We start from the raw sequence: 19199 nt of genomic DNA, 5'->3' as shown, positions 1-19199 counted from the left end.
TTGACTATTTTTTTCCTCTTTACATACCTTTACAGGAACGGTCGCCCTTGTTCCTGCTCTCCCGACCTTTACTGACTGACAACCCTCTAGGATAATGAAATCCCAGAGCATCTACACCCTCTGTGAAAATCAGTTTTAAATGATCAACTGCTGTCTTGAAACTATGTCCCCTCTGTCAAGACTGTCCAAATAATGGAAACATCTCGTTATCTACATCACATTCTTCCTCGGAGTCTCGTGCTTCAATGTGATCATCTTCATTCCTCTAAGTTTAAAAAAAATCTGATTTTTATCCACCTACCTGCACGTAGTCCCTTGTCCTCAACAGTCTCTTGGCCTTTTTAAAACACTGCTGCCAAGAATTAACTATATTCCTGCTAAGATCTTATCAGTGATTTATAATCCCTTTCCACTACTGGCATGAATTCAGTCCGTCGTTATTAACAGAAAGTGCCGCATGCCTTTTTAATACTCATCTCTCCTTACAGCTCCACCACTCTTTGTTCTTCCTATAATTCTAATATTGTACCATATAGTTAGTCTAGATTGTTCTTTTTATTGTTATTCAGATCCATCAATTCCTACTTTATTGCACAGTGGCACAGCTACTAGAGATGCTGCTCCACACAGCAGTGATTCAGGTTTGAACCTGACTCGGATGCTGTCTGTGTTGAGTTTGCATGTTCTCCCTGTGACCATGTGCGTTTACTTTGGGTGCTCTAGTTCATGATGTGTTGAGTAGGTTTCAGGGAAGATTCATGAGAGACAGGATTGCTCTGTGTGGGGTTAAGTTTCCGTAATATCGGGAGTGAGAGGGGGTTGACTGTTCATACAAGCCACACCACACACAACAGCCGTTTATGTAGAATGGCCATTTCAGATGTTATGCCTGCATGTAGGTGGGAAAAATCAAACAGTAGTTAATGAATTTGAAACAAACTTTAATGATTTTTTTCATATACAACCAGCAATGAGTAAAAATCAACTCATTGAGGAATAAGCAGTGTACCACCCATCAAGTGAACTGAAAATCATTGTATTGCAGCAATTAATCATCACATAAATTAGAGTAGTTAAACTCAATAATTAATTATTGACATCAGCCTGATAAATGATTAAATTTAAATTGAAAATGATTAATTACTGAAATGATGAAATGTAGTCAATAAACCAGAGGTGGGTTCCCATCTCATGCACCATTGAAGTGGGAAACCCTAGTGCAGATCCCCAACAGAACTGAACAACTCCAAGCAAAGTACGTTAACTTTTCAAGCGAGAAATTAATAATAATCTTTTTTAAATCTCACAGGGTTTTACTCAAATTTGTCATTTTATGGAGAAGACAGAAAATCCAACAAGTAAATGTGAATCTTGTCCACAAGCATGCAGCGTGATCAAATGCCTACTGGGTGAGCAGATCCAATGCACACCTGATGTAGCACACACTTGGCACACAACTTCACAATGAATCCACATTCATCATCTATCATCATTGTACCTGCTGCCTTGGCTCCAACCCCGTTGGTGAACTGCCTCAAATCAGGTTCATGATGGGAGATTTAATGCAGTAAACAATGGCACATTCTTGGCATTGAACACTTGACATAGTGAGCTGACTATTTTAGTGAACACATCATTGGATAATATTTTAATTAACAGTCTGTTCTCAGGCACAATTCTGCCGAGACTGTTAGATTTTTGTTGAAAAATGATATAGATGACGGAGCAAAGGCAGATAGATGGTGTTGAGGTACAGAGCAGCCAAACTGACCAGAGTTGAATACCTACAGCCTGTGTGTCCACAATGAAAGTTGATATCAGCTTTTAAAACATCAAATATCATCAAAGCTGTGCATAATATTTGCTCCTATCCCTGCAGTGGCAAGATAAACTCAAAAACTGCATCCATTAAATTACACTGTAAAATCTTCAGTCAAGAAATAATAATATTGACACCTGCCAGATGGCACAAAGATTATGGAACACAATTGCTGCTGAAATCCGGGTGCCACGAGTGGTGAAATTGGTGGCCAAGTGAAGCCGCGGGCCCACCGTGCACACACACAGGTGTGCAAACCTGAAATGGGCCGACTACCATCAGCGTTCCACAGTGACCCTGAGAAAGGCCTGGTCCATCATTCAACAACACGCTGCTGACAGGCCATTTTTAGTTCCATTTTCAAGCATCGCCCAGTTCAAATTCAGACAAGAAATGCTCCTACTGATACTAAAATTTACTATTGAACTGCTGTGATGTAATACCTTACATGAAACCAGCAGGTCCTATGCAGTCACATTTCTGGATTGTTAATAAAATGAGTAAACAATGAGCTGGACTTCACAAGTTGTAACTCTGCTCACAAGTTACATCATCCTAATGTTATGAGCGGGGAAAACATTCAGTTAATACACGTTTTGGTCTAAACTCAGCAGAGATAGAATCAGCAGGTAACCGAAGCAGTGCCCTTCCCAGTAGAGGCCTAACAAGACGGACTGTTCTGCTACCTGCATTCAAACGGGAAGACTGGTATAACAATGGCTTTGACTTCCTTCCCCAGTGTGATTTCAGTTTCCCACTGCAGGTTTCTTCAGGTATTTGGCAATACTTGATGCAATGAAGTCCAAATGCTGAAGGAAAGCTCCTGTGGGTTTGTAAATGGCGATGTGATTGAGGTGCTGTGAGCTCTCCCAGGATAGAGGATGGCCAATGCTGAACGTGAATGTGCTTGCTCCTCATTTCCGTTGCATGATGTTCCTCAGGCACAGTTTCATGTGGGAGTTCTTATTGCTCATCTGCATGACACAGTCTCGCACAAGTTCAATGAAGATCTGTGGCCAGAGCTTGTGCAGGGATTCATTTTTAACATCAATAAGAGCTGCATCTTTAACCAGTCTCTGGACATACATTTGGCAAAATGTCTTAGTTTCCTAATGGTAAATAAAGAAAATAGGTAAAGGTTTATTAAATGAAACTTGTGCAGCTAAATATTGTCCTTTCAACTGGACAATCCAAGTTTTATGTTCTTGATCTGAAACATCGTCTGTGTCTCTCTCCAGGAAAGTACCATAACTTGCTAAATATTATCATCATTGTCTGTCTTTATCACTGATAGAACGATTGCATCTTTACCACCAGATTCTAATCAGGTTTGGAGTTCAGTATTTGAAAATCACAATAAAATGCTGTAAATTTACACAAATGATTTATGGTCATTGATCTAATTGATGTGATGTATTCGATCTTTCAGAAAGCTTTCAAAAGGCATGGATTGCAGATTGGTTCAGGAACAGAAAGCAAACCATGGGATGAAATGGGTCATTGTTGGAATGGGAGATGGTGACTAGCGATGTCCCACATTAATCTGATGGGACACAACAGAATCATGTGAAGCAATTTCCACAATCTATATCAACAATGTAGATGAGAGTCAAGTGCAATATGTCCAAGTTTGTTGATCATAAGTGATAGTAGAATTAGGCCATTTGGCCCATCATGTCTACTCGCTATTGAATCATGGCTGATCTATCTCTCCCTCCTAACCCCATTCTCCTGCCTTCTCCCCCATAACATCTGACAGTCTTACTAATCAAGAATCTATTTTTGCCTTAAATATATTTACTTACTTTGCCTCCATAGCCTTCTGTGGCAAAGAATTCCACAGATTCACCACCCTTTGACTAAAGAAATTCCTTCTCATCTTCCTAAAAGAACATTCTTTAATTCTGAGGCTATGACCTCTAGTACTAGACTCTCCCACTAGTGAAAACATCCTCTCCACATCCACTCTATCCAAGCCTTTCACTATTCTGTACGTTTCGAATACCGAATATAGGCCCAGTGCCGTCAAACGCTCATCATATGATAACCTACTCATTCCTGGGATCATTCTTGTAAACCACCTCTGGACCCTCTCCAGAACCAGCACATCCTCTGGACCCTCTCCAGAGCCAGCACATCCTCTGGACCCTCTCCAGAGCCAGCACATCCTTCCTCACATATGGTGCCCAAAATTGCTCACAATATTCCAAATTCGGCCTGACCAGCGCCTTATAGAGCCACAGCATTACACACACCCCTGTGACCAGCGTCTTATAGAGCCTCAGCATTACACACACCCCTGTGACCAGCGTCTTATAGAGCCTCAGCATTACACACACCCCTGTGACCAGCGTCTTATAGAGCCTCAGCATTACACACACCCCTGTGACCAGCGCCTTATAGAGCCTCAGCATTACACACACCCCTGTGACCAGCACCTTATAGAGCCCCAGCATCACATCCCTGTTTTTGTATACAAGCCCTCTCAAAATAAATGCTAGCATTGCATTTGCTTTCTTTACTACCGATTCAACTTGTAGATTCACTATTTGGGAATCCTGCACCAGCACTCCCAAATCCCTTTGCACCTCCGATTTCTGGATTCTCTCCTCATTTAGAAAATAATCTACGCCGTTATTCCTACTACCTAAATGCATGACTCCACACTTTGCTACACTATATTAGATCTGCCACTTCTCTGCCCACTCTCCCAACCTATCCAAGTCCTTCTGCAGGGTCCCTGCTTTCTCTACACTACCTGCCTCTCCACCTATTTTCGTATCATCCGCAAACTTGTCCAAGTCACTAATATACAATGTGAAGAGTAGTGGCCCCGGCACCGACCCCTGAAGAACTCCGTTAGTCACTGGCAGCCAACCAGAAAAAGCCCCCTTTAATGCCACTCTTTGCCTTCTGCCTTCCAGCCAACCTGCCATCCATGCTAGTATCTGCCATTTAATACCATGGGCTCTCATCTTCCGTAGCAGCCACCCATGTGGCACTTTATCAAAGGCTTTCTGAAAATCTAGGTTTCTGATGAAACAAAGCAGGGAGGCAGTGAACTATTAGAAGGAATGCAAATGACTCTGGAGGAATAGAAGGCTGAGGAAACAGTCAAGAGGGATGCACGGAGGAATATAATCTGGAAGAGAATGGAGTTGTCTATTTGGATTAAAAATTAAGCTACTGTACTTTCTCAAGGTTGAGAAATTGAAAGCTGTTGATGCGCAGAAGTACAAAGGTTTTCACTAATCACTGCACAGCATAGTTCAGGATTATACCCTGTCCATTACTCTGTCAGCACCACTTCAACCTGTGCCTGGTGGTGAACTATCAGAGATCCTGTCCATTACTCTGTCAGCACCACTTCAACCTGTGCCTGGTGGTGAACTATCAGAGCTGGTTGGCTCTGGGTTGTTACAGATTAATTACTGGGGAAGTAGGGACTTGAGGGATGAGATCAAGACCAAACGTCTGTATGTTGGTTTCACTACGATTCTCCCTGCAGCACAATAACTAAGTAACACACTTGGCGAGCTCCAGCAAAAGGCAACAGAACCGCTCTGGCCTGTCAGCATTTACCTTGAATTGTTCGGAGGTGGCGTCTCTGTTGGAGTAGTTCAGGATGGCACGGCCAATACTCTCGCCCCCAAGCTTTATGTCTTTGCACTCGTCCATTGTCATCCCAGCTTTCTTCCCCTTCCCCTCCAGTATGAAAATCAGTTGCTTCTTTCTGACAAGATAAATGGTACAATTGGAGGACTTCCTTTCCTTGGGTTTTGCACCGTAGACCTGTCTCTGCAGAATTTGTCTCACAGCACCTTGTCTGGAGAGGCCACAGACGTTCTGGCAGGTGAAGTAGAAAGCACGTGGCTGCACTCTCTGAAGTGCGGGGGGGGGGAAGATGGGCCTTTTGTAATTTGCGATGTTAGCAAGTTACCACGTTTCACATTAATGCACATAATCAAAAAGCACTCAATAGCATCACTGATGTCTAAGCATGAAACATGTGGTTGAAATACTGTCAGCCTTTAAACTCAGCAATGAAAGCAGCAAGTCACTGATACATGAGCAGATGCTGGAAATCTCCCCTAAAATAAAAACAAGTGTCCCTCCTGCTGAAACTCTGGATTACTCTCGATGCTATTGTATATGGGAACCGGAGGATGGATCAGATGATCAATGGTTGGTGTGGACTCGGAGGGCCGAAAGACCTGTTTCCACGCTTTCCACAAAACCTTGGCTAATTCTTACAGAATAGCTCCTTCTACAATGCTTCATTAAACACTTGGGGGGAAGTAAACATAGATTACTTGCAGCATATTTCTGAACACCTTTACAAATAGCAATAACCACCTTTATGGCACAAAAACCTGGTGTTTAACTGAACTATCAGTAAAATGAATTCGTACTTGATTTCGCCGAGTAATGAAAGTAGGCGAGGTTGGGGGAGATGTGAAGCAGCCACACGAGCTAAAATCCCAAAGAGTCGCTCACCCATCACTACATCCATGGGAGTTACCTGTGACAATTACAAAACAAACAATGTGCTTTAACCTGAGGATTTAAAGTCTAGGTCAACAAACACTTTCAAAATGGAACAAGATATCACTGAAGATATATCCAGTCACAAGAGGAAAATATGAAAGCAGTAAAAGCCAAGACTGATGTCTAATGATCTGTGATGGGATTAATGTAAATGAAAAAAAAAGATACAAAGTCTGGAAAAGCTCAGCGGGTCAGGCAGCATCTCTGCAGAACATGGATAGGTGATGTTTCGGGTTGGGAACTTGCTTCAGTTCCAGAACATCACCGATCCATGTTCTCCAGGGATAATGTCTGACCCGCTGACTTACTCCAACATTTTGTGTCTTTTTTTTGTACACCAGCATCTGCAATTCCTTGTTTCTACTACCTAATGTAAATGCAACTGAGATATGCATAAGGGAACTGGTGAATTTGTCGAGGAGATATTTTCTATCAGGAAGGTGTGATACAAGAGGTCAGCTTACAATATTGGGGCCGATAGGGTTGGGGGGCCATGATGTTGGGGTCCTATATTGTCTGACATGCTTACCTCTGCCCCATTTATTTTCTGGAGACCAAAGTGACTGAGCCTGAAGAGGACGTAGTACTTCCAGAGACTGAAGCTCACCACAGGGTTGCCCTGAGGACTGACAGTGAGCTGGTCCAGCCGGCGGCCCTGTGCCAGCGCGTTGAACTGCTGCAGTTTGTGTAGGTTCGTGTCCTGGAACTTGAAGTGCTGCAAACAAATGACACGAGAGGTGTTCCGAGTCAAATCTCCAGACCCAGTTTCTCATCAAGATCACTGACAAGCGTCAACAATGCAGAGTCAGTGTTAAAATGAAAATTTCTGCAACCAAATCTCAGTCACCCTCTTAGTTATCCTATCCTCACATCTCTGTCTCCCAAAAAATCTTACCACAATATTTGGGAATTTAATCCTTAAACGTGGCAACATGGGAATAATCTCATCGAAGTCGATAAACATGAAGGAGACAGTGGTGACGGCGGCTGCGGACTGCACACCCCCGCTGCGCTCCAGGGACTCCAGGGCACCCAGGCCGTACAAGTGCAGCGTATCTCTCTCCAGCTCAGCCAGGTGGGACTCTGCAATGGACAGTCCCTGCAATCCAGAGGCCAGCATCCCATCAGGTGACCTGCACAACACACACAAAACACCCATGGTCACCTTGACTTTTATCACACGACTTTATCTCTAAACTGTGGAAGTGCTACTTTTATAAGATCACAGACTTTAGCATCTAAGGTTTCTGCATCATCACTGATGCTTATTAAGTAACGTCTGCCAGTCTGCAGCCAATCCGCCTCACTGCGTTTGACATCAGGAATCAGCGCAGAGCACTCAATACGTTAATGACTATGGGACCAGACAGCATGCCAATGGAAGACAGAAGATGGGTGCAGCTTCAGTGGAGTTACAACACTGGCATTTGCCCAATGTCCTGCAAAACTGCCCTGACATTTACTGTTCATAAAGAAACAGGTGCGGGGGCCCCACATTCTGGTGCCTCAGCCAACTCCTTCTCCGGTCACATCCTTCCCTATCCTTCCACTGGCTCTCTCTGTCCTCCTCGTAAATTATTAATCCACCTAATTTTGGATCCTCACACAGTACAAATGCAACCTGGTTAACTACTGCCCAACCAATCTACTGTCAAACAAGAGCACAGTGCTGACAGCGTTGGCAAGCACTGATTACTAAAGCAGTGCCTCAGGATCAAGGGTACCCTGCTTCCACTCTGGTTCTGTTGGTTCTGGGGTGGCTGATGAGGTCAATACGGGGCCTGCAGACTCTCACATAGACTGGGCACAGTTGCCTGATGAGGCAGGCAGGTGGACAGACTGAGGCAGAGCATTCCTTCCATCACACACATGGGTCTCATCACAGACATGTCCAAACAGGGACAAAAGAGGTGAGGTGAAAGTGACTGCCTTGGACATCAAGACAGAATGTAATCAAGTGTTGCATTCTGGTCAATGGGCATCATAAATGAAGAGTTATCGGACAGCACTAACAATGCCTTTGCAGAGGGAGGTGAGTGACGTAACACTACTTTATCCAGCACACAATCAGAAGATGGTAATTTTCATTCTCAAATAGATATTACCTGATGTATTGGGGTTTTTCGGGTTTGGTGAGTTCGTGCTTGTTGCTCTCTGCTCTTTCCTTCCTACTGCTGCCTTTAGGACTCTGTTGGCTGTTGAGAGACAACATACAATCCAGCACATTAAACACATATATATATTAATAAAGGTAAATATATAATTACATTTTGAAATTCTAGTCAGCAGGCCAGGCAGCATCTGTGGAAAGGGAAGCCGAGAGAATACTTCATTTCAAAGACCTTTCAGCGAAACTGGGAAAGAAATACAAGAAGTTTGATTGAAGTTGCAGAGAGAGTGAGTGAGAGAGAGAATACTAACAACGGCACATAAAAGCTGCACTGTGGGGTGTGCACAAGCAGGTCAACCTGTGCAACTGGAGAGAGAAAACTGAGCAAATGTTACATGTGGGATGGAGAAAGAGCAGAACTGCCCTTGGTTCAGGTTCAACCTCTCTCCACATTCCCTCATTGAACCTCAACCCTTAATTAGAAAGCCAAGGAAATTCAGCCATGATCTTACCAACTTCTACAGATGCACCATAGAAAGCATCTTACCAGATGCAAGGCGGTTTGGTTTGGCAGCTGCTCTGCCAAGTAATTGCAAAGTTGTGAATGCAGCCAGTCCATCACACAGACCAGCCCGTCCACTAATGGTGGAGCAGTCAGTGTCCGTGGACTGCCAATCCTTCCCAACTCCATGAAATGCTGGAAGACAAGCACTGCATCCACAATCTCCACAACATAGGTCCTCAGCTCTTACTCATTTCTTTCTTCCTTTCACCCTCATTAAACCCCCAACAGTCTTGCTACTGACGCTAATTTCTTTGAGCTCTTCATTCTCGCTGGACCTAGAGTTCTCCAGTCTTTCTATAAATGTATCTGGGTCTCCTTCAATGGAAAGACACAAACTATTTTTTTAATTTCTCAGAATTTCCCCAATTCACAGTATAATTGCATCTGAATCAGATTCTAACGGGTCCACATTAACTTTCACTATTCATTGCCTGTTGGATCGCTGGTTTGCTGATTGATGCTGTGCCTGTACGACCATTTCTGAGGCCAACTCCCAACTTACTATTTCTTAGCTCCATCCAAACTGATTCCATTTCGTGATTTCCACAATTAAGATCCTTCCCCTCCAGGTGACGCGGTCAAATATTCTCATTACAAGTACCTTGATTCTCGGGGCCACAGTTCCTGCCCAGTCTGGGTGAGGTGGCAGGGCTTGTGAATACTGCTGTTACTGGCCGTGCACACAGAGTAAGCTTGCTGTGCCTCCTTGTCTGTGGTGAAGGTTTGCTGCATCTCCCACTGTCTGGCAGCATTACTGATAGCCAAGCGGCGCTTCTCCTGTGACCGGGAGCAGACTGTTAGGGCTTCCAGTTTAAGCCAGATAATTAATGAATGACAAAGCACTAAAGCAAAATCTGAAAGCATTGCACGAGATGAAAACCCATCTGAGTGGAGCGGTGGGGTGGGGAGTGGTTGGTGAGATAAGGAAAGGGAAGGTTACAGTGGTCCTTCAGGCAGGTTGTAAGGAGATAGGAAGGTGGTGGCAGACCAGGACCGAGCATTATTTCTTTCAGTAAAACCACATTAAATAAAATTTGAGATTGACTTCGATAAATTATCCATTTGTGTTGTTTTAAAAGATATATTTTTTACTAACTTTTTACTCCTTAGGTTGCGGCTGTGAACCCAAAAATGTTTTAAATATACTGCACAATAATTCAATTTGATTATATTTAGTGACTTTGTGGCTGTGTAATAGCTCAGACTGAAACTTCCTGGCTGACTGCAACCTACATTGTTTCTCTTTCCATTAATGCCACTGAATGTGAACATGGGGATAGAGTCTAAGAATAAAGGGGAGGCCATATAAAACTTTGAGAAGAACCTTTTTCACCCAGAGAGTTGTGAATTTGTGGAATTCTCTGCCACAGAAGGCAGTGGAGGCCAATTCACTGGATGAATTTAAAAGAGAGTTAGATAGAGCTCTGGGGGCTAGTGGAATCAAGGGATTTGGGGAGAAGGCAGGCACAGGGTATTGATTAGGGATGATCAGCCATGATCACAATGAATGGCGGTGCTGGCCCTATTTTTTATGTTCCTATGTCTCTATGTTCTGTTTTATTTCACATTTGGTTTTCAATTATTAACTATTGGATTCTTTTTGCAATGAATATGAAACCAATGCTCTAGCTGTGAGCCGTCACCTTCAAGATTGCCTGCTTGTGGATTTCACGTTTCTTGTCGTCCTCTTTCCTGGCCATGACCGATGCCATTCGCCTCTCCTCTTCCTGCGAAGAAATCAAACGTGTGAATTGCCTCTCTATTGAACACTTAATAGATTCCTTAAAATACCATTTTTTACATCCCACCATTACTCCCCAACCCTCCCATCACGCCCGATGATTCTGTTCCGTGCAATGTTCTCCTTGGTAACAGCAACAGTATCACCTTCCCATGAGTTAACCGACAGATTCTTTCTTTAAAATAACTTCCATTTAGTCTCACATTCCCAAGTGGCTGATCGTACCCATGCCTGTGCTTTTACTGGGCTGATTTGCTGTCCTATATTTGACTGTACCTCCCCCAGACTGTATATCTGGTCTATGTCCCATTCACTGCCAAATTACATGCAGACTTGTTCCCAACAGTACCAGCAAACCTCCCTGTGAGGATGTTGTCTCTTTCTGGTTCAGCTTACACAGGTCAATAGACAATAGACAATAGACAATAGGTGCAGGAGTAGGCCATTCGGCCCTTCGAGCCAGCACCGCCATTCAATGTGATCATGGCTGATCATTCTCAATCAGTACCCCGTTCCTGCTTTCTCCCCATACCCCCTGACTCCGCTATCCTTAAGAGCTCTATCTAGCTCTCTCTTGAATGTATTCAGAGAATTGGCCTCCACTGCCCTCTGATGCAGAGAATTCCACAGATTCACAATTCTCTGACTAAAAAAGTTTTTCCTCATCTCTGTTCTAAATGGCCTACCCCTTATTCTTAAACTGTGGCCCCTGGTTCTGGACTCCCCTAACTCCCCCAACATCCCTAGAAATATTCCCAGTCATCTGGAAATCTAAACCTCCCTAATCAAATTAAACTCCAATGCACCACAGTCCTGGAGTCTGTCATGTACCACTGGTTGCTATTCTGTATTTCTATCAATGTCACAGCTGGTTTTCGAATTCCATTTCAATCATCTTTCTAATCCCCAGTTCAACCAGTAAATCCCAGTCTCAAAAATATTACTCAACGAGGTGAACCAGTGGATCAGTACTAGAGAGCATTCTATCGCTGTAGCTGGGCTGGTGGGCAGTGGCAGAGCTGGACGTTACGACACACATCCCACCAGCACGGGCAGCCCTGGAGACTCACTGTGATTTTCTTCATGTCCAACTGTCGAAGCTGCACCATGTGTCGTAGAAGTGTTTGCTTGTACCATGACTCCTGAGCTATGGGATTGCCATCCAGGGTGACCTCTGAGAGCGATGAAGAGTCTGCCAGACAAGCGATGTTCTCAAACCTGCGTTTTATGAAAACATTTCATTAAAGAGGTTAATGAAAGGACTACTGTATTGAATAAAATTACAAAAGAAGAAATAACTAATGGATACAACCATCTCTGCAGATCTTAAACATAAATGACCGAAGATGGATTCTCTGTTTTGCTAACTATATCACAGACTCTCATCCTGACGTTTTATGGTAACGATCTCTGTTGCATTAATTTAATCTAATCACTTCTCACAACTAGTATCTTTCACTTCCGAAATAGTATCAGTATCCTGCAGTGGGACCAGATACAGTGTCCATTAAAACAACAGGTAGTGCTGCTGCCCACAGGTATATGAAAATGTGCAAAGATCAAATGTTTGCATATTAATTCTCAAGATATGAATGTCACTGCATTCACTGCCCAATTTTAACTGAGCTCGAGAAGATGTGATTCCATCTGGTGAAATTGCTCTCTGCAGTTCCAAGTAGGGCAATGTAAAGTTGGATAAGAAGCTAAGCAGACGTATGGGACCGCCCGATGTTGAACACAAGTGCAGGGAGGTGATAATTGAATCACACAAACATTATTTAAGTCATAAAATGCTGGAGTTACTCAGCGGGACAGGCCTGAAGAAGGGTCTCGACCCGAAACATCACCCATTCCTTCTATCCAGAGATGCTACCTGTCCCACTGAGTTACTCCAGCATTTTGTGTCTATCTTTGGTTTAAACCAATATCTGCAGTTCCTTCCTACACATTATTTAAGTCATAGTTAGACAACTGTCAAGGACTGCAGACAAAACATCGCAAGAAGGGTGCAGCGGAGGTGTACAAGGATGCTGCCAATGTTGAAACCTTATAATTGTGAAGAGAAACTGCTAAAGGAAGGGATGGAACTGAGAGGAGGTTCGATAGGAGCTGAGGCCTAGTCAGAGCGAACACAAATGAACCTGTTCCCTTGGCAGAAAAGTAATTTGGAACCACAGATTTAAGGGACAGGATTGACATACATTTGGAAAGACAGGGCCTGATTAGGAATAGTCAGCGAGGCTTTTAGTGTGGAAATCATATCTACTAGTTCGACTGCCTTTTTAAGAGATGACACTGATAAAGGCAGAGCAGCTATTTTTTCTAACACAGTCATAATATATATATTTTTGTACATTTTCCCTCAGCTTTGACGTTTAAACTGTTTTTGTTCAATACTAACATAAGTGTTAGTAAATTGAAATTTCTTGATGTGAATCAATTTCTCGCCTCAGTTTTGCTGACTTTGTAAACTTTGTCCAGAGCCTTCCCTGAGGTTTCTTCACAAACAGGTAATGGATTTAGTAATTGTATTGATCACAGACAGACTGTCTGTGAAGTAAAATTATAAAATATGAGATGGCAGTGACTGGGAACCAAAGTCTCTTAATTTTTTTCTTGGTTTTTTTTCTGGTTGTTTTGGGTGCAAGGAACCTTAACATTATGATGCCATTTTACTGTATTAATATCAGTGCATGCACTCACAATTTCATTTGTTTTTGCAAAACATTCAGAAAAAAATAGTTTTTTTCAGCTCATGCTAATTTGTTGATTTATCAAGAATATCTATACCTTACAACAGTGATTTTGAATATATTCTGCAGAATAATAAACTCCATCTGATTTGCACACATTCCAATTAATAAACATTTACATATTTTTTTAAACAGTGCAAAAGCTGTATCACTATTTACTATCGAGACAAAATAATGTTGAAAATTAGGTAGTATATAATTAAACTTGTGACAGAACGTGCAGAGCTTGCTGGCTGTGGATGCCCTTCACTGAATCACTGTTAAATGGCTGCAGCAATCAGGCTCAGACTTAAAAATGCAGCCTAATACATGAGTCAGTAATGTGCTGAAATAAAACCAAGCCAGAAAATAAAATCACTGGCTTTATTCAATTTGTCTCAGGTTAACATAAAAACTAATTACCTAAAATGCAGCAAACACAAAGGTGAATACATTAAATGCCTCTGTAATTATTCTGCAACTACGAGTAAGCGTAGGCTCTGGCCTTTAACACAGTGAGCATCCAGGCATTCAGGAACTGCCAGCATTTCTTGTTAATAATAAAAGGTTGCAGCTCGTACCTGGATATGTTGTTGAAGCTGAGGAAAAATCTTTGGAGATGAGGTAAAGTGTCTGCATCTCTCTGTGAAGGAAAGATAGAGAGGGAGTTGTCAGCAATACAGTGCACAACATCGCAGCGGCCTTCACAAGCATTCTTGCAGCTCCATTTTCTGCAGCCTCGTCAAAAGGTTTTGCTCACAGCTGCTGAGCCCCTGGTTATGGGCAAACATTGCAGGAGAGCAGACAGATAAACAGGTGAATTTGTCATTCAGATGCTGCTGCTGCTGCAGCCACTGGCAGGGCCAAGCTGCTGCCTCAGTGAGTGTTGCAGGAGCCTGCCCAGTCACTGCACAGCATCACTGACTGGCTCTCCAACCTGCCACTCTCACTCTGCTCAGCATGTCCTTAGAGTTTGGCTGTTCCCCAAACGACTACTAAAACAAGTTATTTTTTATCCTTTTATTAATCGGTCACATTCGTGGAGCTGTTCAGTCACGATTTTTCACTTGTGATATGCAAATATTCTGGACCTGCCACCAAATGGGCTAAAATATACCGGTCATCTAACAGTAAACAGAGAAAGTAAGAACTACTGTACGTACTCAAAGCCTCACCGAATAAACTCTGTGAAGAAGAGAACAAAATGGAGATTTCTGCGAGTGTAACCCTGATGCTTTGGGTTCACCGTGTGATGCGAGACAGCACGAGGCAGAACTGGCCCAACACTTGGAAAAGCTGCAAATGGAGGCAACCGTGGATATGGTGGCTCATCTCTCCCCTCATAGTTCCCATTGTCATCTTCCTTACTGACCCAAATCCAGCAGTGGCAGCCTTTGCCTTCCTGATTATCACCTTCCATTAGCAGTCTCCACCCACCATCCGTCACCTATCCATTTTCTTCAGAGAAGCTGCCTGACCCGCTCAGTTACTCCAGTATTTTGTGTTTATCTTTGGTATAAACCAGCATCTGCAGTTCCTTTATATTGCAGTTTTATGGGACTTGGTTAAACCGCATTTGGAGTATTGTTTGCAGTTCTGGTCGCTCCATTACAGAAAGGATGTGGAGGCTTTGAAGAGGGTGCATGAGGTTTGGCAAAATGCTGCCTGGATTAGGGGTTATTAACAATAAGGCGAGATCAGACAAACTTGGATTGTTTTCTCGGGAACGTCAGTGCTTGAGGGGAGATGGAAATGTCAAGGACTAGAGGGCATGGCTTTAAGGTAAGAGGGACAAACTTTAAAGCAGATGCGTGGGGCAAGTTTTGTTTCTACACAGAGCGGTGGGTGCGGGGAACACACTGCCAAGCATGGTGATGTAGGCAGATAACATAGTGGCATTTCAGACAGGCATATGGGCATGCAGGTAATGGAGACATGTGGATCATGTGCAGGTAGATAAGAGTTGTTGTTGGCATCATGGTTGACCGGACATTGTGGGCCAAGGGTCCTTTCCTGTGTGGTACGGTTCTATGTTCTGATGAAGAGTTGTAGACCTGAAACATGGACTATTTCTCTTTCCACAAACGCTGCCTGACATGCCAAGTTTCGTAGTGTGTTCTGGTTTGTTTCAGATTTGCAATATCTGCAGTTGTTTAATATTTTCATTTAATATTATCTGCATTATCTAGTGATTTTTTGATGAAAGGTGGTGTCTGTGATATCACCCAGTCATTCATACTTTCAGTCAAGTCTTGAGTGAGGAGCATAGCGTACGGAAGCTGCACTTATGCTGCAGCTGCAAAGACAGTGATTTCCTTTAAAGAAAGAATTTTGGTTAATCTTTCATCCCAAGGCTAATCTGGATAAACTCATGTTTGGATCACTTCCCAGGCAAATATCACTGCTATTTCAAGTTTGTGTAAACCATTTCTCCTATCTCATGTCCACCACTAAAAACAAAGTGGTGGATGAACTCAGCAGTTCAGGCAGCATCTGTGGAGGGGATGGACAGGCAACATTTCAGGTCAGGACTCTTCTTCACGCTGAAGAGTCATAATCCCAAATGCTGCCTGACCCACTGAGTTCCTCCAGCATTTTGTTTTCTGCTCAAGATTCCAGCACCGGCAGTTTCTTGTATGATCACGTGTCACCATGTCAGCAAAGCTGGGGCAGGGAGACTGAAGTCTGGGAAAAGGAAGGGCATAATATTAGAGATTCCTTACTGATGCCTGGATAATTTGTTTGCACAGTATGTATCCGCTGCATACTGTTCATCCTTCCACTATTCTAACATTTATTTTGTGAACTGCTAACATTCATAAGGCTTCCTTTTCAAGATCAGCAGTCTGAATTATGAAGCGTGAGCAAATCTTTATTCAGCAGTCATGATTAATGCTTCAGCCAATGAATAAATGAGGGGTTTCAGTTTGCTTTAAATATGTACCTTGCATTCATTACACATTACTCTGTGGGAAGTTTGTATTCACCCCATGTTTCATCCTCCCATATCCTAAATGCATTGGAGGTTTATGAGCTTCTGTAAATCACCTCTCCATGCAGTTAAGTGGCAACAGAATCAAAGGAGGTTTGGTGGCCAAATGAGAGCATAATTTGCAGGTGTACAGGCAGATAAGGAGGTCTATCCATGTTCTCCTGAGATGCTGCCTGACCCACTATTACACCAGCACTCTGTGAAACGTCACCTATCCATGTTCTCCAGAGATGCTGCCTGACCCGCTGAGTTACTCCAGAACTCTGTCTTCTTTTGTAAACAAGCACCTGCAGTTCCATGTCTCCAGGCTCATTAAGCACCAGGTGAATGTTAGGTTTATTCTCCACACCCTACAAGCGTGCTGGTTCATTCATGAGACTTAACATTTTCCGTGGTTTTTACAGAGAGAATAATTTATAAAATTTGAACTTTAGGAATGACTGATTCTTTGTTGATTGCCCTTATAAAGACTGAAGGAACACACTCAGCAGGGAAGCAGAGTACCAGTGACAGGAACTTGGCGACCATTACCTGTAATTCTGGACGTGCTCACACAAGAAAACTGCCAGTTTATCGGAGTAATTATGCCGATGGGGTGTGGGAGAAACCTGGTGCACCCAGAGAAAACCCCCATGGTCAGAGAGAAGCAGGACTGGAGCTACGACCACCAGCTGTGCCACAGCGATGTCCAAAGCAAACCGTGGTGCTCATTAATGGGTTGGAGAGAGAGCTCATGAATATTGTTCAATGTAACCAACACCAGCAACTAACTACCGTTTTTCCTACGATGTAAAAACAAAAACATAGACATAGAAAATAGGTGCAGGAGGCCATTCGGCCCTTCAAGCCAGCACCGCCATTCATTGTCATCATGGCTGATCGTCCCCAATCAATAACCTGTGCCTGCCTTCTCCCCATATCCCTCGATTCCACTAGCCCCTAGAGCTCTATCTAACACTCTCTTAAATCCATCCAGTGATTTGGCTTCCACTGCCCTCTGTGGCAGAGAATTCCACAAATTCACAACTCTCTGGGTGAAAAAGTTTTTTCTCACCTCAGTTTTAAATGGCCTCCCCTTTATTCTAAGACTGTGTCCTCTGATTCTGGACTCGCCCAACATTGGGAAAAAAATTCCTGCGTCCTGCGTGTCCAGTCCTTTTATAATTTTATATGTTTCTATAAGATTCCCTCTCATCCTTCTAAACTCCAGTGAATACAAGCCTAGTCTTTTCAATCTTTCCTCATATGACAGTCCCGCCATCCCAGGGATCAATCTCGTGAACCTACGCTGCACTGCCTCAATTACAAGGATGTCCTTCCTCAAATAATGAGACTAAAAACTGTAAACAATACTCCAGATGTGGTCTTACCAGGGCCCTATACAACTGCAGAAGAACCTCTTTACTCCTATACTGAAATCCTCTTGTTATGAAGGCCAACATTCCATTAGCTTTCTTCACTGCCTGCTGTACCTGCACGCCAACTTTCAGTGACTGGTGTACGAGGACACCCAGGTCTCACTGCACCTCCCCCTTACCTAACCTAACTCCATTGAGAAAATAATCTGCCTCCTTGTTTTTGTCGCCAAAGTGGATAACCTCACATTTATCTATATTATACTGCATCTGCCACGCATCTGCCCACTCACTCAACCTGTCCAGGTCACCCTGCAACCTCCTAACATCCTCTTCGCAGTTCACACTGCCACCCAGCTTTGTGTCATCCGCAAACTTGCTAGTGTTGCTTCTAATTCCCTCTTCCAAATCATTAATATATATGGTAAACAGTTGCGGCCCCAACACCGAGCCTTGCGGCACTCCACTCGCCACTGCCTGCCATTCTGAAAAGGACCCGTTTACTCCTACTCTTTGCTTCCTGTCTGCCAACCAATTCTCTATCCATGTCAACACCCTACTCCCAATACCATGTGCTCTAATTTTAGTCACCAATCTCCCGTAAGGGACCTTATCAAAGGCTTTCTAAAACTCTAGATACACTACACCTACTGTCTTCCCTTCATCCATTTTACTTGTCACATCCTCAAAAAATTCCAGAAGATTAGTCAAGCATGATTTTCCTTTCATAAATCCATGCTGACTTGGACATCCTTTTACTGCTATCCAAATGCACCGTTATTACCTCTTTAATAATTGACTCCAGTATCTTTCCCACCACCGAAGTCAGGCTAACTGGTCTGTAATTCCCTGTTTTCTCTCTCGCTCCTTTCTTGAAAAGTGGGATGACATTAGCTATCCTCCAATCCACAGGAACTGATCCTGAATCTATTGAACATTGGAAAATGATCACCAATGCGTCCACTATTTCTAGAGCCACCTCCCTGAGGACCCTGGGATGCAGACCATCAGGCCCAGGGGATTTATCATCCTTCAGTCCCGTTAGTCTACCCAATACTATTTCTCGCCTAATGAAAATTTCTTTCAGTTCCTCTACCCCCCCTAGATCCTCTGTCCTCCAGTACATCTGGGAGATTGTTTGTGTCTTCCTTAGTGAAGACAGATCCGAAGTACCTGTTCAACTTTTCCGCCATTTCCTTGTTACCCATAATAATTTCACCCATGTCTACCTTCAAGGGACCCACATTTGACTCTGCTACTCTTTTTCTCTTAACATATCTAAAGAAGCTTTTACTGTCCTTCTTTATATTCTTGGCCAGCTTCCCCTCATACTTCAT

General features: G+C 43.3%; 1 protein-coding gene across 2 annotated transcripts in view; it reads right to left on the bottom strand.

Moving 5' to 3' along the window:
• Positions 1–959: 959 nt before the first annotated feature.
• Positions 960–19199, bottom strand: part of lrrc49 (leucine rich repeat containing 49) — a 33276-nt gene continuing 15036 nt past the window's right edge. For both annotated transcript variants that reach the window (XM_078430002.1, XM_078430003.1), the window contains 10 exons: positions 14097–14158; positions 11854–12001; positions 10686–10769; positions 9644–9819; positions 8473–8562; positions 7263–7500; positions 6897–7082; positions 6232–6341; positions 5402–5552; positions 960–2928 (listed from right to left, as the gene is read on the bottom strand). In XM_078430002.1, coding sequence (XP_078286128.1) covers positions 2734–2928; positions 5402–5552; positions 6232–6341; positions 6897–7082; positions 7263–7500; positions 8473–8562; positions 9644–9819; positions 10686–10769; positions 11854–12001; positions 14097–14158 — 1440 coding nt within the window. In that variant the 3' untranslated portion in view covers positions 960–2733. The remainder of the gene's footprint in view (positions 2929–5401; positions 5553–6231; positions 6342–6896; positions 7083–7262; positions 7501–8472; positions 8563–9643; positions 9820–10685; positions 10770–11853; positions 12002–14096; positions 14159–19199) is intronic.

The sequence above is a fragment of the Rhinoraja longicauda genome, chromosome 38 (assembly GCF_053455715.1).
Source record: "Rhinoraja longicauda isolate Sanriku21f chromosome 38, sRhiLon1.1, whole genome shotgun sequence".
Taxonomy (NCBI): Eukaryota; Metazoa; Chordata; class Chondrichthyes; order Rajiformes; family Arhynchobatidae; genus Rhinoraja; species Rhinoraja longicauda.
Note: the sequence above shows the minus strand (reverse complement) of the source record. Positions and strands in the feature narration are given on the sequence as shown.